General features: G+C 38.4%; 1 protein-coding gene across 1 annotated transcript; it reads right to left on the reverse strand.

Moving 5' to 3' along the window:
* Positions 1–835: 835 nt before the first annotated feature.
* Positions 836–14,758, reverse strand: LOC105266862 (homeotic protein empty spiracles). Its single transcript, XM_011305337.1, has 3 exons — positions 13,601–14,758; positions 8,568–8,740; positions 836–1,838 (listed from the first exon to the last, which is right to left on the reverse strand). The coding sequence occupies exons 1-3, from the start codon at positions 14,436–14,438 to the stop codon at positions 1,596–1,598; spliced, it is 1,254 nt and encodes a 417-aa protein (XP_011303639.1). The 5' UTR covers positions 14,439–14,758; the 3' UTR covers positions 836–1,595.
* Positions 14,759–16,233: the final 1,475 nt, after the last annotated feature.

The following is a 16,233-nucleotide window of genomic DNA, read 5'->3' on the forward strand; positions in this document are numbered from 1 at the left end:
GGCCCCATCGGAGATTTTTTATTTTTTCATCGTATATGCAACTTTGGAGAGTGTGGGAAAATTACACTGGAAATTTCCATTTTTTTTATTTTAATTTTTAATAATGAGAAAGTGAAATGGAATTGGAGTGAAGTGGAATTTTTTGGTCCATCTTGCACTGAAGTACCATAAAAATTCTACTAATCCGACCAATTCCCCTCAGTTGTCGATCTATTGAAGATTCAATTGTATTTTATGTTGAATTTTCAAGATAAATAATAAATTGTGTGGTAATTTCTCATCAAAATTGATTTCAATCTCGTGTAATTAAAAATTGAGAAAATTGAAGCATTTAAGAACAAGCTGAAATGCAAAGAAAAAAAAAACAAAACCAGTCATAAATTCCTGAATGATTCGAGCACGAATGATTGCCAAAGTCATGAATTCGTCAAACAACAGTCTTTTCGCATGCAATTTATAAAATAAAAATATATATTCACCCAGACAAATAGTGAATTTTACGGGGAGTCAGTCTCAGAATGCAAAAGTGCACCAGAAAAACAAATAAAAATAAAAACTTATCCACGTTGAATTCCCGGGTGTGCGATTGTGTGCAGAATAAGCTCAAACTGAGAGGGTAATTTGCAACACATGCAATTTACATAATTAGCAGTTCCAAAAGCCAAGGAGATGCCTCTCCCGGCGCGATCCATAATACGCCCTCTCTTTCATCCTCAGTACGAACCTGCAACTGCCTCCGAGGTGATTCAGGGTGCATCGAGGTATAACAACCTCGACGAGGGCATAAATTAATTGATCAAAACACCATTTCTTCGATTCATCATTTTTTGTTGATATAATTTATTTCCTCCTCACTCCTCACTCCGAGTTTGTTACTCTTTTTTATCTCATCAATATCGCAAAGGGAACACGAGTCATTTCCATTAATCTCGATCGTCCGTACAATATATTTCTCATATTCATTTACCGTCGAGGTTAAAATCACAATTGACTATTTACATCGATATATACACATGTTCATTTTTAATCTTAAATTCTCTTCACTAAGATTCACTAAATAATTTAATTCTTTCATTTTATCGATGACATTTTAATATTGAATACTGCTCCTGCTTCCACATCATCCTGGAACAACGAATCTAATCCGTAAGTACATCTTATATTTATTTATTCCACTGGGTTCGTTAATAAACATTTGTTGATGGTTGAGAGTAAGTTCGTTTTGTTTTTTTCTTTTTTTTATGAATTTGGCACTCGTTGCTCATTCGTCAATGATCAAGTCTCTTATTTACACACCACATGGCCTCATCTATGGCGCAAATATGTATTCATATAAATATATGGCTTCGCATTAGTTTTTAGGTAATTGAAAATTAATCAAGTAGAATGATGAGAATGTGAAGAATTACTCCTGGAGTCTGTTGTTTCCGGTGGCCATTTAACGTCTTGTTTCCAGATTGACCAGACAATGGAACCATTTACACTGACTTCCGATACTCCATTCACTCGTTCACTCGATTTCCTGTCTCCCAGGGGATAATCCCCTCGATTCAATGTTGATCGATTGTTCTTCACCAGAATGTCTCGACGTCCAGCTACGCTTCGGAGCCACTCGAGCAGTCTTCGGCTTTTGGATCAATCATTTCAGTCTCATCCTCGTCGTCCTCTTCGTGATGATAATCACTGGTGTCTTGTTGCCATTTGCTGACGTGATGTGTGTTTTTGTTGCCATTGCCATTTGGATTATTGCCACCACCCGACTGTTGCTGTGCTTTAGCTTCTTCCTCCTGCTGTACTCGCTTGTGCTTCGTTCGACGATTTTGAAACCACACCTTCACCTGCAATTCAAAAAAAAAAAAACAATCCCATTAGTTACACTCTCTTCACTATTTTCAACACTTGTTACTATTTTTATCCTATTCCAGTTGAGCGGAAAATTCATCGAGTTTTACCGTTAAAACATAGCCGCTCCCCTAGTTACACGAAAATCGATAGAAAATACAACGAGAGGAATATTCAATAAAATTATCGATTTTTCTCATGATTTTAAAGGGAAATGTGAGTCCCAGAATATTTACGGAATTGTTAGGGAATTTTTATAAAATTTTTATATTTTCTGAATAATATATTGAATACACCTAAGTGCATGGATAAACTGGAACATGGAAAATATATTTTTCAATTTACAATTTTCCAGAAATTCATATCAAAATTCAATGCGATAGAAATTTTTTGAAAGTTCATACATAATTGCGATTAATTAATCCCCCATTCTTTCGGAGGATTTATTCTCCAATTCTGGATAGGTAATGTTGAATGTCTGAACTTAAAGAACACAAAACTCTGAATAGAAGTTCTCCTGGTCTCATAACACCCTTGAAAGCATCCCTAAACGCAGTATCCGGTTACAGTATACCATTCACTCGCATCACACACCGCATTGAAAAATAAAAGCATATCCCATCCACCATTGTGAAAGAATTGACTCCACTGGGTGACGGTTATTCTTTTCATGAAAAAAGGGGTGTGGATGCAGGGGAGAACCATTTTCGAATCCTATCGACGCGTAAAATCGCCATTGTACCCCTCAACACTCGGGGAGGCGAAATGTTTGGATAACTCGTTCAGGTTTCGAACTAGGAAACATTTTGACGGGTGTAAAAAGACGAGGCTACCTCAACAAATGCCTCCACAATCGATCCAGCCTATTTGCAACTGAAAAATTTATATTTTTTTCAAAATTCCCAATAAAATTGAGCATTGCCGCATATAATTATTGGTATATATATATGTACATACCAATAATTATAAATATATACATTTTCCGTGGAAGAACCTTGAAAGTAAATCCAATTATAATAATTTGTTTATTATTAATGCAACGTTTTTTAAAACAGAATTCTAAGTGTTGGGGTCCAGCACTTTAAATGTTTAAAAAAAAAAATTACAATTATGATAGGATGGGAGAATGAATTTAATTTTTTCATTTTCAATAATAATAATAATTTTTTGATTATATTCGTATTTTATACGTGATACGTATTCACCGCAGGATAAATTACCGAAGAAAAACGTTTAATTTTTTAGTGAAGACAGAACTCACTCTTTTATTATAAAAAATTCTTTGAAATATCTCGCCTATTCGATTGACATCTATAATCGATCTATAATCGATAACTGATTAATACGAATCAATCTCAGTAATTTTCAAGATTAATTTAAAAAAAATATTGGTGAAATACTTTAGAGGGTAAAACCTGATGGCCTTAATCGAGTTCTACCCCCATTTGAGTCGTAATCATCCCCTCGAAAGCCGGTTGTCACGGTAACGCAAACCCCTGGGGCGTATCAGAGTGAAGCTGTAACCAATCCCAGCGGATCAACTCCCATCATGTTCTCTCATAAATTAAAGTAACACAAAAAAAAAAGTTAAACTAAATGATGTTTTTCCCAGTGATTTTTCGGATTTCCTTTTTTTGCGGGGGCTGATGAGAGATATGGAAGAGTCGGCGGATCGGATAATTGAAAGCCCATTGCCCACTTACTGGTGGCAACAGAAGTGGTTTTAAGTGACAGTTGTACCTTACAGGTAAATGGTGAGTGTGAACGTCAGACATTGAACGCGTTCCCATAAGGAGGGAGTCGAGGACAGGAATAACCAAAACGGGACGATTCATAGATCGTATATTTACCATCTGGCCACTACCATTCCATTTTGCATAGATATTCCATTGTCGCAAATGAAAATACAATGAATATATCGTCAATTATATTTTTTGGCAATATCAAAACGATATTCTGTCATTCTACAAAATTTATTTCATATATCGAGAAGATATTTCCCAAAATCGATAATCGATTCTCTCTTTGAAGTTTCACGTAAAAAATTTATTGTAATTGTTGATTATAGTTGTTAAAAACAAATTATTTGAATTTGTCAGAAATTCGAATGATCACTAACCCATGAGGAATTCAATTAAAAAAAAAGTTTTTATAATTGATTCAAGTATTTTTTTCGTGAATGATTAATTATATTAATTATTAATTATTACAAAGACAAAAGTGTAAAAGAGTGAGAAAATAAAAAGAATGTTTGATGGTGTATGAGAAATTGATCAGAAATATGGAGAACAATTTTCTTTTCAGGGGAAAAATTGCCGGACTGCACACAAATACGGAGAAATCAAGCGTCAATGTGGAGACGGGGAAAAAAAAATAGAAACATTACGAGAAGTTGAAACAATGAAAATGGAGGATGAAATAAAGTTTGATTGGTCGGATCAATGGACTAATCCCCAGGATTTTCACCGGTCCACGATCACAAAAGCTTTTTTAATCCCCCGGCGACGGATATGCGAGTTAAATAAACCCAGCGATATTATTTTTCGATCCCCGTACGCGTTTAATAACGATCACACAAATTTCTGGTGGGGGTAGTTGAAATCTCGTGCGTACCAACGGCTTGAAAAATAACGCAGTGACAAAGCCGTACCCACACGAAAGTGGCCTCGCCCATATTAAGTCCGCGATCAGCCTCTGGCTGTGTTTTTTTAGGATGAAATTGACCATGTATTGACGCAGTCCCAGTACACGATCACAATCTTTGATCTATCATCTGGGGAATTGGATATTTTCATTCCCTCATAAAGAACTATCAAAAATATGGCATCAGGCTGTCTGGACAGGTTTTTAGTCACCGATCCTCCCGATAACGTTAATTAATTGGAGAAATTGAGATAAAATAACGAGAATTGAATTTGTTATTCGTCGATCCACTGATAGACTTCTATCGGTCATCCCATAAAAATTCGTGTCAAATGGAATGTACAGGGATCATTGAGGTTCTTATCTCCTCCAGAATTAATCCCACAAACTTTTTATTCTCGAATTGACTACCCCAGACCTCGAGTGTACCGTATAAAAATTTTACTTCATTCTGTGACTTTGTCATCTCAAATTGAGATATTTGAAAGTCTCGGTGGGAAACTTTCAAATAACTCAAAGGTGTGGGAAAGTCTTGAATTGAAAGTCTTCCGGAAGTTTTGATTTGATAATCTTATTCCAGCCTGAACTATCCATTTTTCCAGTAAATTATTCTTATAAAATTATATGAAAAATCATCCTAGTTGCTAAATCGGAAACACCGCCATTGAAATTAATATTGAAAATAAATATCAATAATATCGATATCCTATAATGGCTATAATAACTACAGTTATCTCAACTATTATTAATATTATTATTAATTAATATTATTAACTATTATTAATAACTACAGTTATCTCAACTATTATTTATGATTAATCCCTGTTTCGTAACAATGATATAGTGATAATAAATCTAGTTACGATAACTACATAATATACAATGAAAAATTGCGGTTGTCTAGCTAATATTGTACTGGGTGTAGGCAATTTTTCTGAGACAAGAGGAATAAGGAATAAGGAATAAGGAAGAAGGCAGAAGGATATTATGCACGCAAAGAAGCGACGGTGACGCGCCAGCAAAAGCGTGACAAGAAAATCAAGACAGTAACGCACGCGACTCCATGATTTTTCCTGTTTCCCCTCTGATCATCCACTCTAATCAATCAAAACTCACCTATCACACAAAAACACAACAACTAATTAACCAATTTAATCACAATCACCCTGAAATATAATAAACAACTGGCGTCATCCCGAATGACGCATTATGACACCAAACATACATAACGTGAAATCTCAATTTATACTTTATTCAAAGTGTCGCGACAACCACCGTCTCATTATGCACAAGGAATCGTCTACGCGACCTGCATAATATGCAAACATCCCTACCCATTACCGTACGTGGACAGTGTAATGGGTCCGCGAGTTTGTCCAGCTTTAGCAAGCCAGGAAGAAGCGGATATCGCCAAGACGCGTCAGGTGATTCAACGACACACCTAATGATCAATTTCAATCATCAACTACCTCCAATTAAAAATCCAACACCTCATTTTACCATGCGATTACCATAACTCACGTCGAATAATCTCATCTGATCTGCCCAATTATCGAAACTATTTCCCATCAATCGAATTCACTACCATTCTCATCTTTCACAAGTGCACAACTCAAATGTCAGCAATCATTATTTATTAATATAAAACTCCATTGCGCGGTCGAGTAATATACGAGAGTAATTACTAAATAATTAATAAATAATTAATAATTAATAATTGAGAACCACAATATTTACTATTTTCCTCCCATCTCAATACTCAATATTTAAATATTCCGGAATTAACAATTAAAAACCGTTTAATTAGCTTTTTGTAATTATTTATGTTTATCGGTGAGAGGCTAAAATATAATTAGTATTTAATGTTTACTGAACACTTGATGAGTGTAATTGGATTTAATAATTTAGAAGGATATAAAACATGTGATTATTCGATTTTAAGAATAATCTCTTATCACGATATGTTTATCACTAATTTTTACACAAGTGTCAATGGATTCCGTTAGACAGTAAATTCAGAGGAATCCCAAAGTGTTGAGCAGCCGGAGGGTAAAAATTGGCGAATCGACTTGAGTAATCCATTCTGATCTAACCAATTATCGAAACAATTTGCCCTCAATCAAATCTCCTCGATTACCATTCACATCTTTCACACGTGCAAATGTAATTCAAATGTCAAGAATCATTATTTATGAATATACAGTTGCGCGTTGCATAATTAACGGCTAATTTGATGGAAGGAGAGTGTGGAGGGTAATTTCTACGAAATTTTCGTTACACTAATTGGCAAAAGGTCAGAGTATCGAGTAATTTTGCACACGTAAGCATCACTAACACGAGTTTACGAATAAACCGGTGGAATAGTCCTGTTTTGGTTGTGTTAGGGTAGAATACGTGTGTCCTTAAACCCAGGCCACGATAAGGCACGATTTAAACCGATGATTTACGCATCGTACAAAATATGCCCCGTACCTGCGACATGTTGGGAAATTCAGTGTGTATTATGTATGTGGATGAGTGTGTACACTTGTACACTTATAACGATCGTTTCAAGAAGCGGAGAGAGACTATTCAACGAGCGTAAACCGAGTCGAAACGACGACACTCAAACTACTTGATTTATACACCGTACATATTCTTCAGTTCCTCTCGCATTGCTAATTCGTGTAATCACCTTATTCATCGGCTTTTTATTGTTTTAACAAACTTTTTTTTTTTCGTTCGTCTTGTGGGTGACGCCGATTTTTTATCAATCGGGATCCATCATCGAGATCCATCATCATTTGTGTGGTAAATAATTGCGGCATTGGGAAAAACAATCATTGCTGGCATTTCATTCAACTTTTTAATTTTATTGATTATATCCTTGGAAAATTTCAGGGCACCACACCATGACGCGCATCTTCATCTTCAGCGACAGGGCGACAGAATGTGATTATATATTTTTTAGTAATGAACATCCCCAGAAATAAACTTGAATATATTTAACAAGTATATTTTATACTTTGAGTATTTTTTTTTGTGGATGACCGGTGTAAGATAATGATGAATTATTTGCATTGCGTATTTTTATTATTTTTATTATTTTTATTATATTCGAATATTTAATAAAAATTTTTCAATATTTTTGATGATGAGGAATTGGAATATTTTGGAATTCTAATAATTAAATAGATTAAATTGGTTTGTTGATTGCGGTAATAAATAGTTTTATGGTAATTGATGGTAATTACATCGGATAAATGTGTGTGAAGCTGAACCGAGTCTAGTTCGTTCTCCGAAATGTGTGTCCAAAGCTTCAATGATTCAATAACTTCATTGCTGGCTAAAGGAAAAATCCAAGAAGTTCCCTCCGATCATCTGAATCGTCTCACTCGATTGAGAATTTATGAAAAACTAATTGCTTCACGACAAGGTGATTGTCGTAATATTTTTATTTACGCAATTTTGATCATTCCAATCACTTTCCGCCAGACTTTTTTGCCAGCTCAATTTTTTTCCATTTCGCGATCCATAATCATTTGCATGATAATTAATTACCACGCCGTGAAAAACAATTATAGACATGGTCGGATTAACTGTAATTAGATTTCATGAGGGATTAGTAATCTAACAGTCGCTGTAATTCCATTAATTAACAGTGAACTCGGTCTAGTTCGTCCGGTGTAGTTGTTGCATTTAAAGTGTGTCAACGACTTGTGCGAGTATTAAAGAAATAATTCAATAAAATTTCCCGCCATTTGCGATAAATCGCCGATTGATATCCAATTGATCGAGAATAAAAGGCTGTTATTCACGTGTGTAAGGCACGTTATAGTGCACCATTGTCCCACCTGTTTGGCTACCTATTCATGCCATTATCTTTCAATTTGCCTCTTTTGTTCGTTAAGTGGTTGATTCCGCTTTGTGCGTTATTACGTAATCCAATTATATGTTGGTTTATTCAATGGAGCAGGAGTTTCTTAACGGATTTTCACTGATAACACTGGATTAATTTCAATCGGTCGCGTATACCTTGCGTTTGGATTTTATGGTAATGAAAGTGCATTAACATTTGGTCATCATGGACAAAAAATTCTCACCTGTGTTTCCGTTAATGAGAGCGCCTGAGCAAGCTGTTTCCTCTCAGCTCCAACCACGTAATGGTTCTTCTCAAATGCATGCTCGAGTTTCAATAATTGACTTGGGCTGAATGCTGTTCTTATTCTCTTCGGCTTTCTGAAGGGTTGGAGAAGGAAGCCTGGGATGTCTGGACCTGTACAACAAATTACCAACACACACTTCATTATTTTTGTTTAATTTTTCAATTTATTCAATTTATTTAATTTTACGGATAAACCGATAATTTTTCACAGCACGCAGAGAAGTTTTCAGGTGAAATAATCTTTCAGGTAAAAAATTTCTGCCAATCTGGGGAAAATGGGATTGAGAATAATTGTGTGGAACTGTTATAAAATTTTTATTGGAATTCTCTGGGAAAAATTTAGATATTTTGAATATTTTGAGTTTCGTTATTTTAACTGAATATTTCTCGCCGTGAATTCTGTTGGAAATTCTAGAGAATTTTGGTAGTGAACAACTAAATATTCCTCGAATTTTTCAATCGATTATTTCCAAAAATCAAAAAAGAATTAAGGTTTTTTCTTGGATATTAAAGGAGATACCGAAATTTGTGTAATAACCTTTTTTGTAGCCCTGAATTACCTCTACAAAAGAGGTTCAAACCAAAATATCGCTATCTCCTCTAGATTCCCAGATTTTCAATAAAAACTAAACAATAATGCAAATCTGCTTCAACCGATTCGATCAGTGACAGAATTAACAAATTAATTATCACTAAACCAATCAAACTAAGCAATACCACATTACCCCCGATTACCATGAGTTACCCTCGTTATCTGAGAAAATAAACGCGGTCTCCAACAGATAGTTGAAAATTTTACGAACTACAGATGTGATCGTCTATTTCCTGACTTGTTTTTAAAAAAACTCAGTATCAGACTCTCGAATTCCGTTATGTGGCAGCAGAAATTCGCAACCATAAACTCGAACTTCAACCGATCCAATATTTCAGATAGACGAGAGAGATTTTCAGCGGCAATTTTTAGTTTTCCCTCGGCATTATCCTCTTTTTTTTTTTGTTAAAAGTTAAACATACAAAGGGCGGGCGCAGTAAAGATAAGCATAAACTCACTCGTGTTATATTGTAAGGCTATATACCTAATTGAGTATTCTCTACCTCGAAAGGCGCCTGTCGATGGTATAACGATACATAGGTTGTGCACCAACGCCGGAAGTCGTTCAAGATACTAGGCACTGGGTAATAACGGAAAAAAGGAGACGATAAATGCGCGCGCCCACGAGGTTGCACAAAATGTGAATACAATGTGTGTCTTGGTAATTACTCGATAAATATGGAAAAAAAGGAAACGACCAGTGGAGGATAAAAAGAGAGAAAATAAAAAAGGGACTTGGACGACTTTCTTCTCCCTTTTCACTTCAACACCCAATACAATTATACCAAGACGTTCAAAAGAGGGCGCTTTGAGCAGCTGACGAGACTGGTCTCAACCCTCCGGGCGACGCGAAATTACTCGAAAATAATCCTAAATGGTCGACGTATCAAATTATCCCCTCTTGCTACGGGGGAAATTAAAAAGAATGAGGTGGAAACCCTGAGAATTCCCTTTCGAAACCCCTCGCACCGTTTTCACCGCCCGGTATTGCCCCTAATGTACTTTTAATTAATCGTTTCGCTGTTGACTGTTACGATTATTTTTCAGAAATATCTCAACCATTACTCTACCTCCACCCTCTTTACCCTCTTTACCCTCTTTACCCTCATTTATCCCCTCTGTTCCCCCTCCCCCGTCCTCCCGTTCATTTCTGCCGGACGAGCGAATGGTAATTAGTGTTATTATGACGCGGACTGGTATCGTAATGCCGCGGCGATTTACTTCGCGAATTGCAGAGGGAAAAATCGCGTGAATACTTTCTCGGGCGATGATCGATTGCAAAAATCAAACGCCGGGGGCTCTCGGGTTTTGCCCTCGTGTACGCGATCCTGATGATACCGAATTTGTTTTTTTGACTGTTTTTTTATAACTAGGGAGGATGAATTATTGTGGAATTTACTCTTGAATCTCTCGTTTTATTATTGGTTATTGGCCGGTGGTTGATGGAGGGTTTGAATTTTAATTTTGAGGGGAATTTTCTGGAAATTTCTGTCGCTGTCATCTGAATTTTCAATCGAGTGAGTTCACATTCTCTTTCATTTAGAAACGATTGATAAATCAAGAAAATTGGATTTTTCAAGGGGAATGAAATGTTGGAATGATGAATTGAAATTTCCAAACTTAAATCGCAAGTTCTGGGAATTATTGCCTGAAATTCCCACATTCTCACGGTTTTTCAGTCATATGGACCGGAAAATTAAGAATCACCAGAATATTTAAGAAATCAACGGATTCGTCAATAAAAATGTCTGCATAAACATCATATCACTTTATTTATTTAAAAATTCAAATTCTTCACTTGAAGTAAACATGTAAAATCAACCAGTAGTTAATAAAAAAGTTCTAATTCCAAAAAAAGTCAGTTTCCTCTCATCCCGAAGATCTTAAATCGGTATCTGGATCGGTGATGAAAAAAATGAGTTCCCGTTTATTTTCCGTCATAAAGCGTTTTATTCACTGCGAAGCGACTGTACGTGAAACCCGCCATGATAGATAAATAAATAAATAAATAAATTCGGGTAAATGTCCAGAGCAACAGAAATATTCTCGGATGGTATCTCTGGTTGCCTCTGGTGGGGCAGACATTTACTCGTCATTATGAAACTTTCTCTCCAAAAAACTGTAATATGTATTACAATGCCCACGTAAAAATTCCTATCACATAAATTTCCCTATAAATTATTCGGCAAAAATTGAATGCCATGTAAATTCTCCGGCTGAACAACGCGATCCAACACGAAACCTGACACCCGGTCATGAAGACCCTTTGAAGACTCTTTGATTGGACAATATAGACTAGCATAAAAAAAGAAAGAAAAACCGAGAAATGCTCATACCCTGTCAAAAAGTCAGTGGCTAAAAAACCGGGGAAAAATAGAATTTTGTGAAGTGCCGTGAAGAGGATACGGGGCGGGACAATGAGGCAACCTGGGGTCTTCAAAAGAAAAAATTGTGCGTGAAACAGCTTCGACAATGGGAGAGCACCACGTGAAAATGAAAAAAAGAAAAAAAAATGTAATGTGATGGAGAGACGGGCAGAAGTGGACGTCATGTGGTGCGTGTCCAGGGGTAAACGACAAGACACTGTGGGACAATGGAGATTAACACGCTTTGTTATTGATGATGATGTCTCGTTGATACTGATGGGAGTTATCCCTCTCATTCCTTGTCTCATTTTTTCATTCCTCAATCACCCTCCAATCCCTTGCATCCAATTATCCCCTTCCACGAATAAACAATGTTTCTTTATAAATCCATATTGCAAACAATTACGAAATTCACGAGTCAAGTGATAAAGCCCAGTTTGATCATTCAGTTTTCAATGAATATCTCGGGATCTAAAGGAGATAGTCAAGTTTTCATTAGAAACTTTTTTGTGCAACCAATTGAGTACTACAACAAATGTTATTACAAAAATTCCGATATCTTGTGTAGAATCTCAGATATTCCGCAAAAACTCAACTGAGAGATTAGTGAACTCAATAGTAACGGTTTAAAATCTCTTCCAAAAATCCTCAATTAATTTTTATGTTTACGAATTAGTTAATCGTTAATAAATTTAATTGGGGCAAGTATTTTTCAACAGCGTAAACTACATTCACAAATAGTAACCAATGTCACACTCCAGAGTGTTGACGACACTTGCCCTCGACCACTCGAACACAAAACAATTATCAACGCCTAGTCCTCGACTTATCGAGTGACAACCCAACGCCTATCATACAAGAGGTCATTAACTAATAGCCACAATTATTCTTCTCACCCCACAACACTGCTCGACTTATCGTGTTGCGCATGAATGTTTAACAATTAAATTAGATAATTATTGCATCGTTTAGACTTATTTACTTGACAGTGTAGGAATCCCCCGCGAAAAAAATCCCCAAACGGTTATCGTTCAGCGATATAATTAAACCCAAAGAAATTTCTGAATTTAATGAACATTAAATACCGTAATTAGCCGAAAAATTTCATAGAGCGAGTAATGGAGGGCGGAGACGTGAAGGAATAATCAATCCATGGGGAATAGACTGCTTACAACAGCGAGAAGAGGAAGCAATTACAATCAGTTCGTTATCAAGACTAAGGGATTAATAAACGCGGAAGAGGGAAACACGGGGTTAATGCCTCCGGGAGAGTCTATATCAGCACGCGATGTCGAGTCAGTACACGATGATTAAACCAGCGAACAACTGAGAAATATATGATAAAGAGTGAATCAAGTCGCTTGGGTCAGATGTGCTTAATACGTACATTACAAAATCATCAATTACGAAACGTTGCGTCACGTTCAATGCCTTACGATATGATACGCAAACAACCCAGATTACACCATTATTAATCACCATGACAATTTAGGATTCATTAGACTCATTAACCAGGGAGTGTCTAATGTTGTTACAATTATTTTTATCGTCTGTTGATCAATTTTCCGTCAGCTACTATTTAATTATAGATCAAATTCGTGGTAATTGATAACTGGAGTGCAGTCTCATGGGAATTTGTTCAAGTCGAAGTGTCGAGTTAAAATTTAAATTAAAAATTATCTTCTCGGATTGCGACATTCGACTCGACATCCGATTTAAGGGGATGACTTGGGGTGAATGAATGAATTGAATGAATGATCAGACAGCGAGAATCAAGTCTATCACCACTTGAATTCACTCAGACCAAGGAAAAACTGGACTCGACATGATTCGGGACAAGTTCGACTTGATTCAAGTCATCAATTCGCTTCGAATAAAAAATAATCCCCATTTTAATTAAAAAGAAAATGCGATTTGAGCTCGCGAATTGACTTGAAACAAGTCGGACAACGACTTGACTTGATTCTTTCCTTCGATAGTGACTAGTAGCTAGCAAATAAAAGTTCAACTTACCAGCGGGAAATCTGTGAGGAAAGAGTCTTCCGTGTCTGGAGAGTAGCCAGGGAAACAGAGGATAACTGTCTCTCGGTGGTTGATGAGGATGAGGTGGTGGATGTGGTCCAGGTGCTCCAGCATGTCCATAAGGACTGTGCGGTGGACCATGTGGAGATCCGCCATGATGGGCCTGAAGGGCGACAGCGAGATTTGAGGCCTGAAAGTGTTGAGCCGCTGCCAAATTGGCAGCCAATGCAAATTGCTGCGTGTGATACTCGGTTTGACCGGGCTGAGGTGCCGCTGGATGAGCTGGCAAGCCATAGAGGGCCTTAATCTGTTCGCTGGCGACGGCAGCAGCGGTCGCGGCATTCGGCGGTGGTCCCAGGTAATTGGGACTCGGCCTGACAACCCCCGGCGGCGGTTGATGATGCCCCGGTGAGTCGCCGTGCGATATTCTGTGAGGTGGACTTGGACTGTTATTAGGTGTCGATGCACCACTGTGACTCCGCGTTCTACCGTAATCCATGTGACTCGTCAACGACTGGACATGATGATGACTCCTTTGAATTTGTCCATTGTGTCTCGACACCGGATAAGACTCGATCGATGAACTCCGCGACAGTGGCCTGTCGGATCCCTCCGAATGGGCACCTGGTGATCTTACCACTCGTCTCGACGATCTCGGTGACGATGAGCCCTCGACCTCCGTGGGACTCCCATCCCGATCCATCTCCACTCTCTCATGAAGTCTCTCCAGTCTGTCATCACGACCACCACCCACTATCGAGTCTATACTGAAACCAATTTTTGGTTTCGAGGGTACCGGGACTATTGGCGTCGGTGCGAGCGGCATCATCGTACGCTCAAAAATCACTTCACCACTTGAAAATTTTAAAAACCCCCTAATTGGCGCCACTCAGTACCGTATCTCCCCAACACTAACTACTGGCATCCCAGCAAACTTATCCGATCGTTGTACCACATATTCGCACATTAAATCCAATATATCATCGATTTCATCGATAATCAATAAAATCACTTGTCACTGATCACGAATTTTACTCGATAATTCTCTAATTAATGGAAAATAACAAAAACAAAAACAAGGAAAAATAATCACGATTGTTTAGCCGAACCCTGAGAAACGGGAAAGCAACCGGGTAGGATGTTTCTTGTCTGAGCTCTTGCTAGTGTTTGAGGGGAAAATTACCCGGCTAAACGAGTCCGGCCCGTGCTCCCGTCCCTACCAATGGCCGTGGAGGTGGGGGAAGAGTGATGTTGTACCAGAGGGGCCTTTTACCCCCTCTCCGGGTAATACCTCAACTCAATTAGATGGGATGGTGGGAGCGCTGATCCGCCCGGGACTACCCACTAGATGGGCGGGGCCTGCCAACACCCGACGTCATGTGGAGGGGCGGTCGCTCCTCGGGCTCGTCCCATTGGTGGGGAGACCCCTCACTCAGCGGTAGCGGGGCGAAAGGGGAGCTTTTAGTCACCGATGGGCGTTAAACTCACGTTTTTGTCGTACGATTAAAATGAGACGTTTAATTAATACGTCTGACGGAATGAGGGGATTCCTGGTGGGATTCCTGGTGGGGAGACAATTGCACCCACGCCTGACTCTTCAGTAGGTTTTCTACTGGTGGGTCAACGCCTCGTCAGATCCTGGAGATTATTCCTCTGGGCCTCTGGTTCAGGCCTTTTTCCAGGATTTTTCAGAGATTTTTCAGAGATTTTTCAGGGCTTTTCCAGGGCTTTTTCCGGGCCTGGAACAAGAATTTATATTTTTCGAATCGGTGATTGTTTATTCTGATGCGTGAGAATTTTATGGGGTGAGAAGGGGTGGGTGGAAGGATGATGAGGGGGAAATGAGGGAGTTTTGGGGATTATTGTGAAATGGGTGAGGAATCGTGGAGTCCAGGAGCATCTCAGCTTCCTTTAACGGATGATGGGGTGGGAGATTCAAACATGGCGACTGTGCACACATTGGCGGCAAAGACCGCAGGACCAATGCGCGAGCATCGAGCACGCCCGTTTCCCCGTCATTTAACGTCTTACCCCTCTCTCCCCCCTACAACTCGCTTCTTAACCCTCTTCGACACCATCCGAGGTTGCATCTTCTCGGGGAAAAAGGGCAACGATTTCATTCAATCGATGTAACGAGCTGGAAAAAAGAACGGTTGTGCGCAAGTGTCGTTACGTCTTTATTGCCGTAATTTCAGGATTTCTTCGGGAGGGATTAGGAGCCGTGGTGGGGATCACAATTAATGATTCAATTCGATTTGCTATAGGGTGGGGGGAAGGGGGGCACTTTGTTGTCGGAATGAGCAACGAGCCGACTCGGACGTTGTTACGCGTGTTTGGACGGACAATGGCACACGCGCTGTCTATTTATTACTGCTTCACTCTGGTACAACAAGGGTTTGGTTACTGAGGCATTGGATTGGAGGAAAATAATGGGTTTAATCAAGCCGTTTATCTCGAGTTGTTTCTCAGCTTGTCGGAGTGGGAGACTGCGTTGGGACTAATTCGGGAATTGTGGTCTCAGAGTTGTCAGGGGTTTATGAATATGCAGGGTAAAGAATTGTTTAGAATAATTGATTGTTTATAAAAGTCTGGGTTAGACAATGGGGAAGGACAGGAAGTACCAG

This window comes from Fopius arisanus, unplaced genomic scaffold (genome assembly GCF_000806365.1).
Source record: "Fopius arisanus strain USDA-PBARC FA_bdor unplaced genomic scaffold, ASM80636v1 scaffold00001, whole genome shotgun sequence".
In the NCBI taxonomy this organism is placed as follows: Eukaryota; Metazoa; Arthropoda; class Insecta; order Hymenoptera; family Braconidae; genus Fopius; species Fopius arisanus.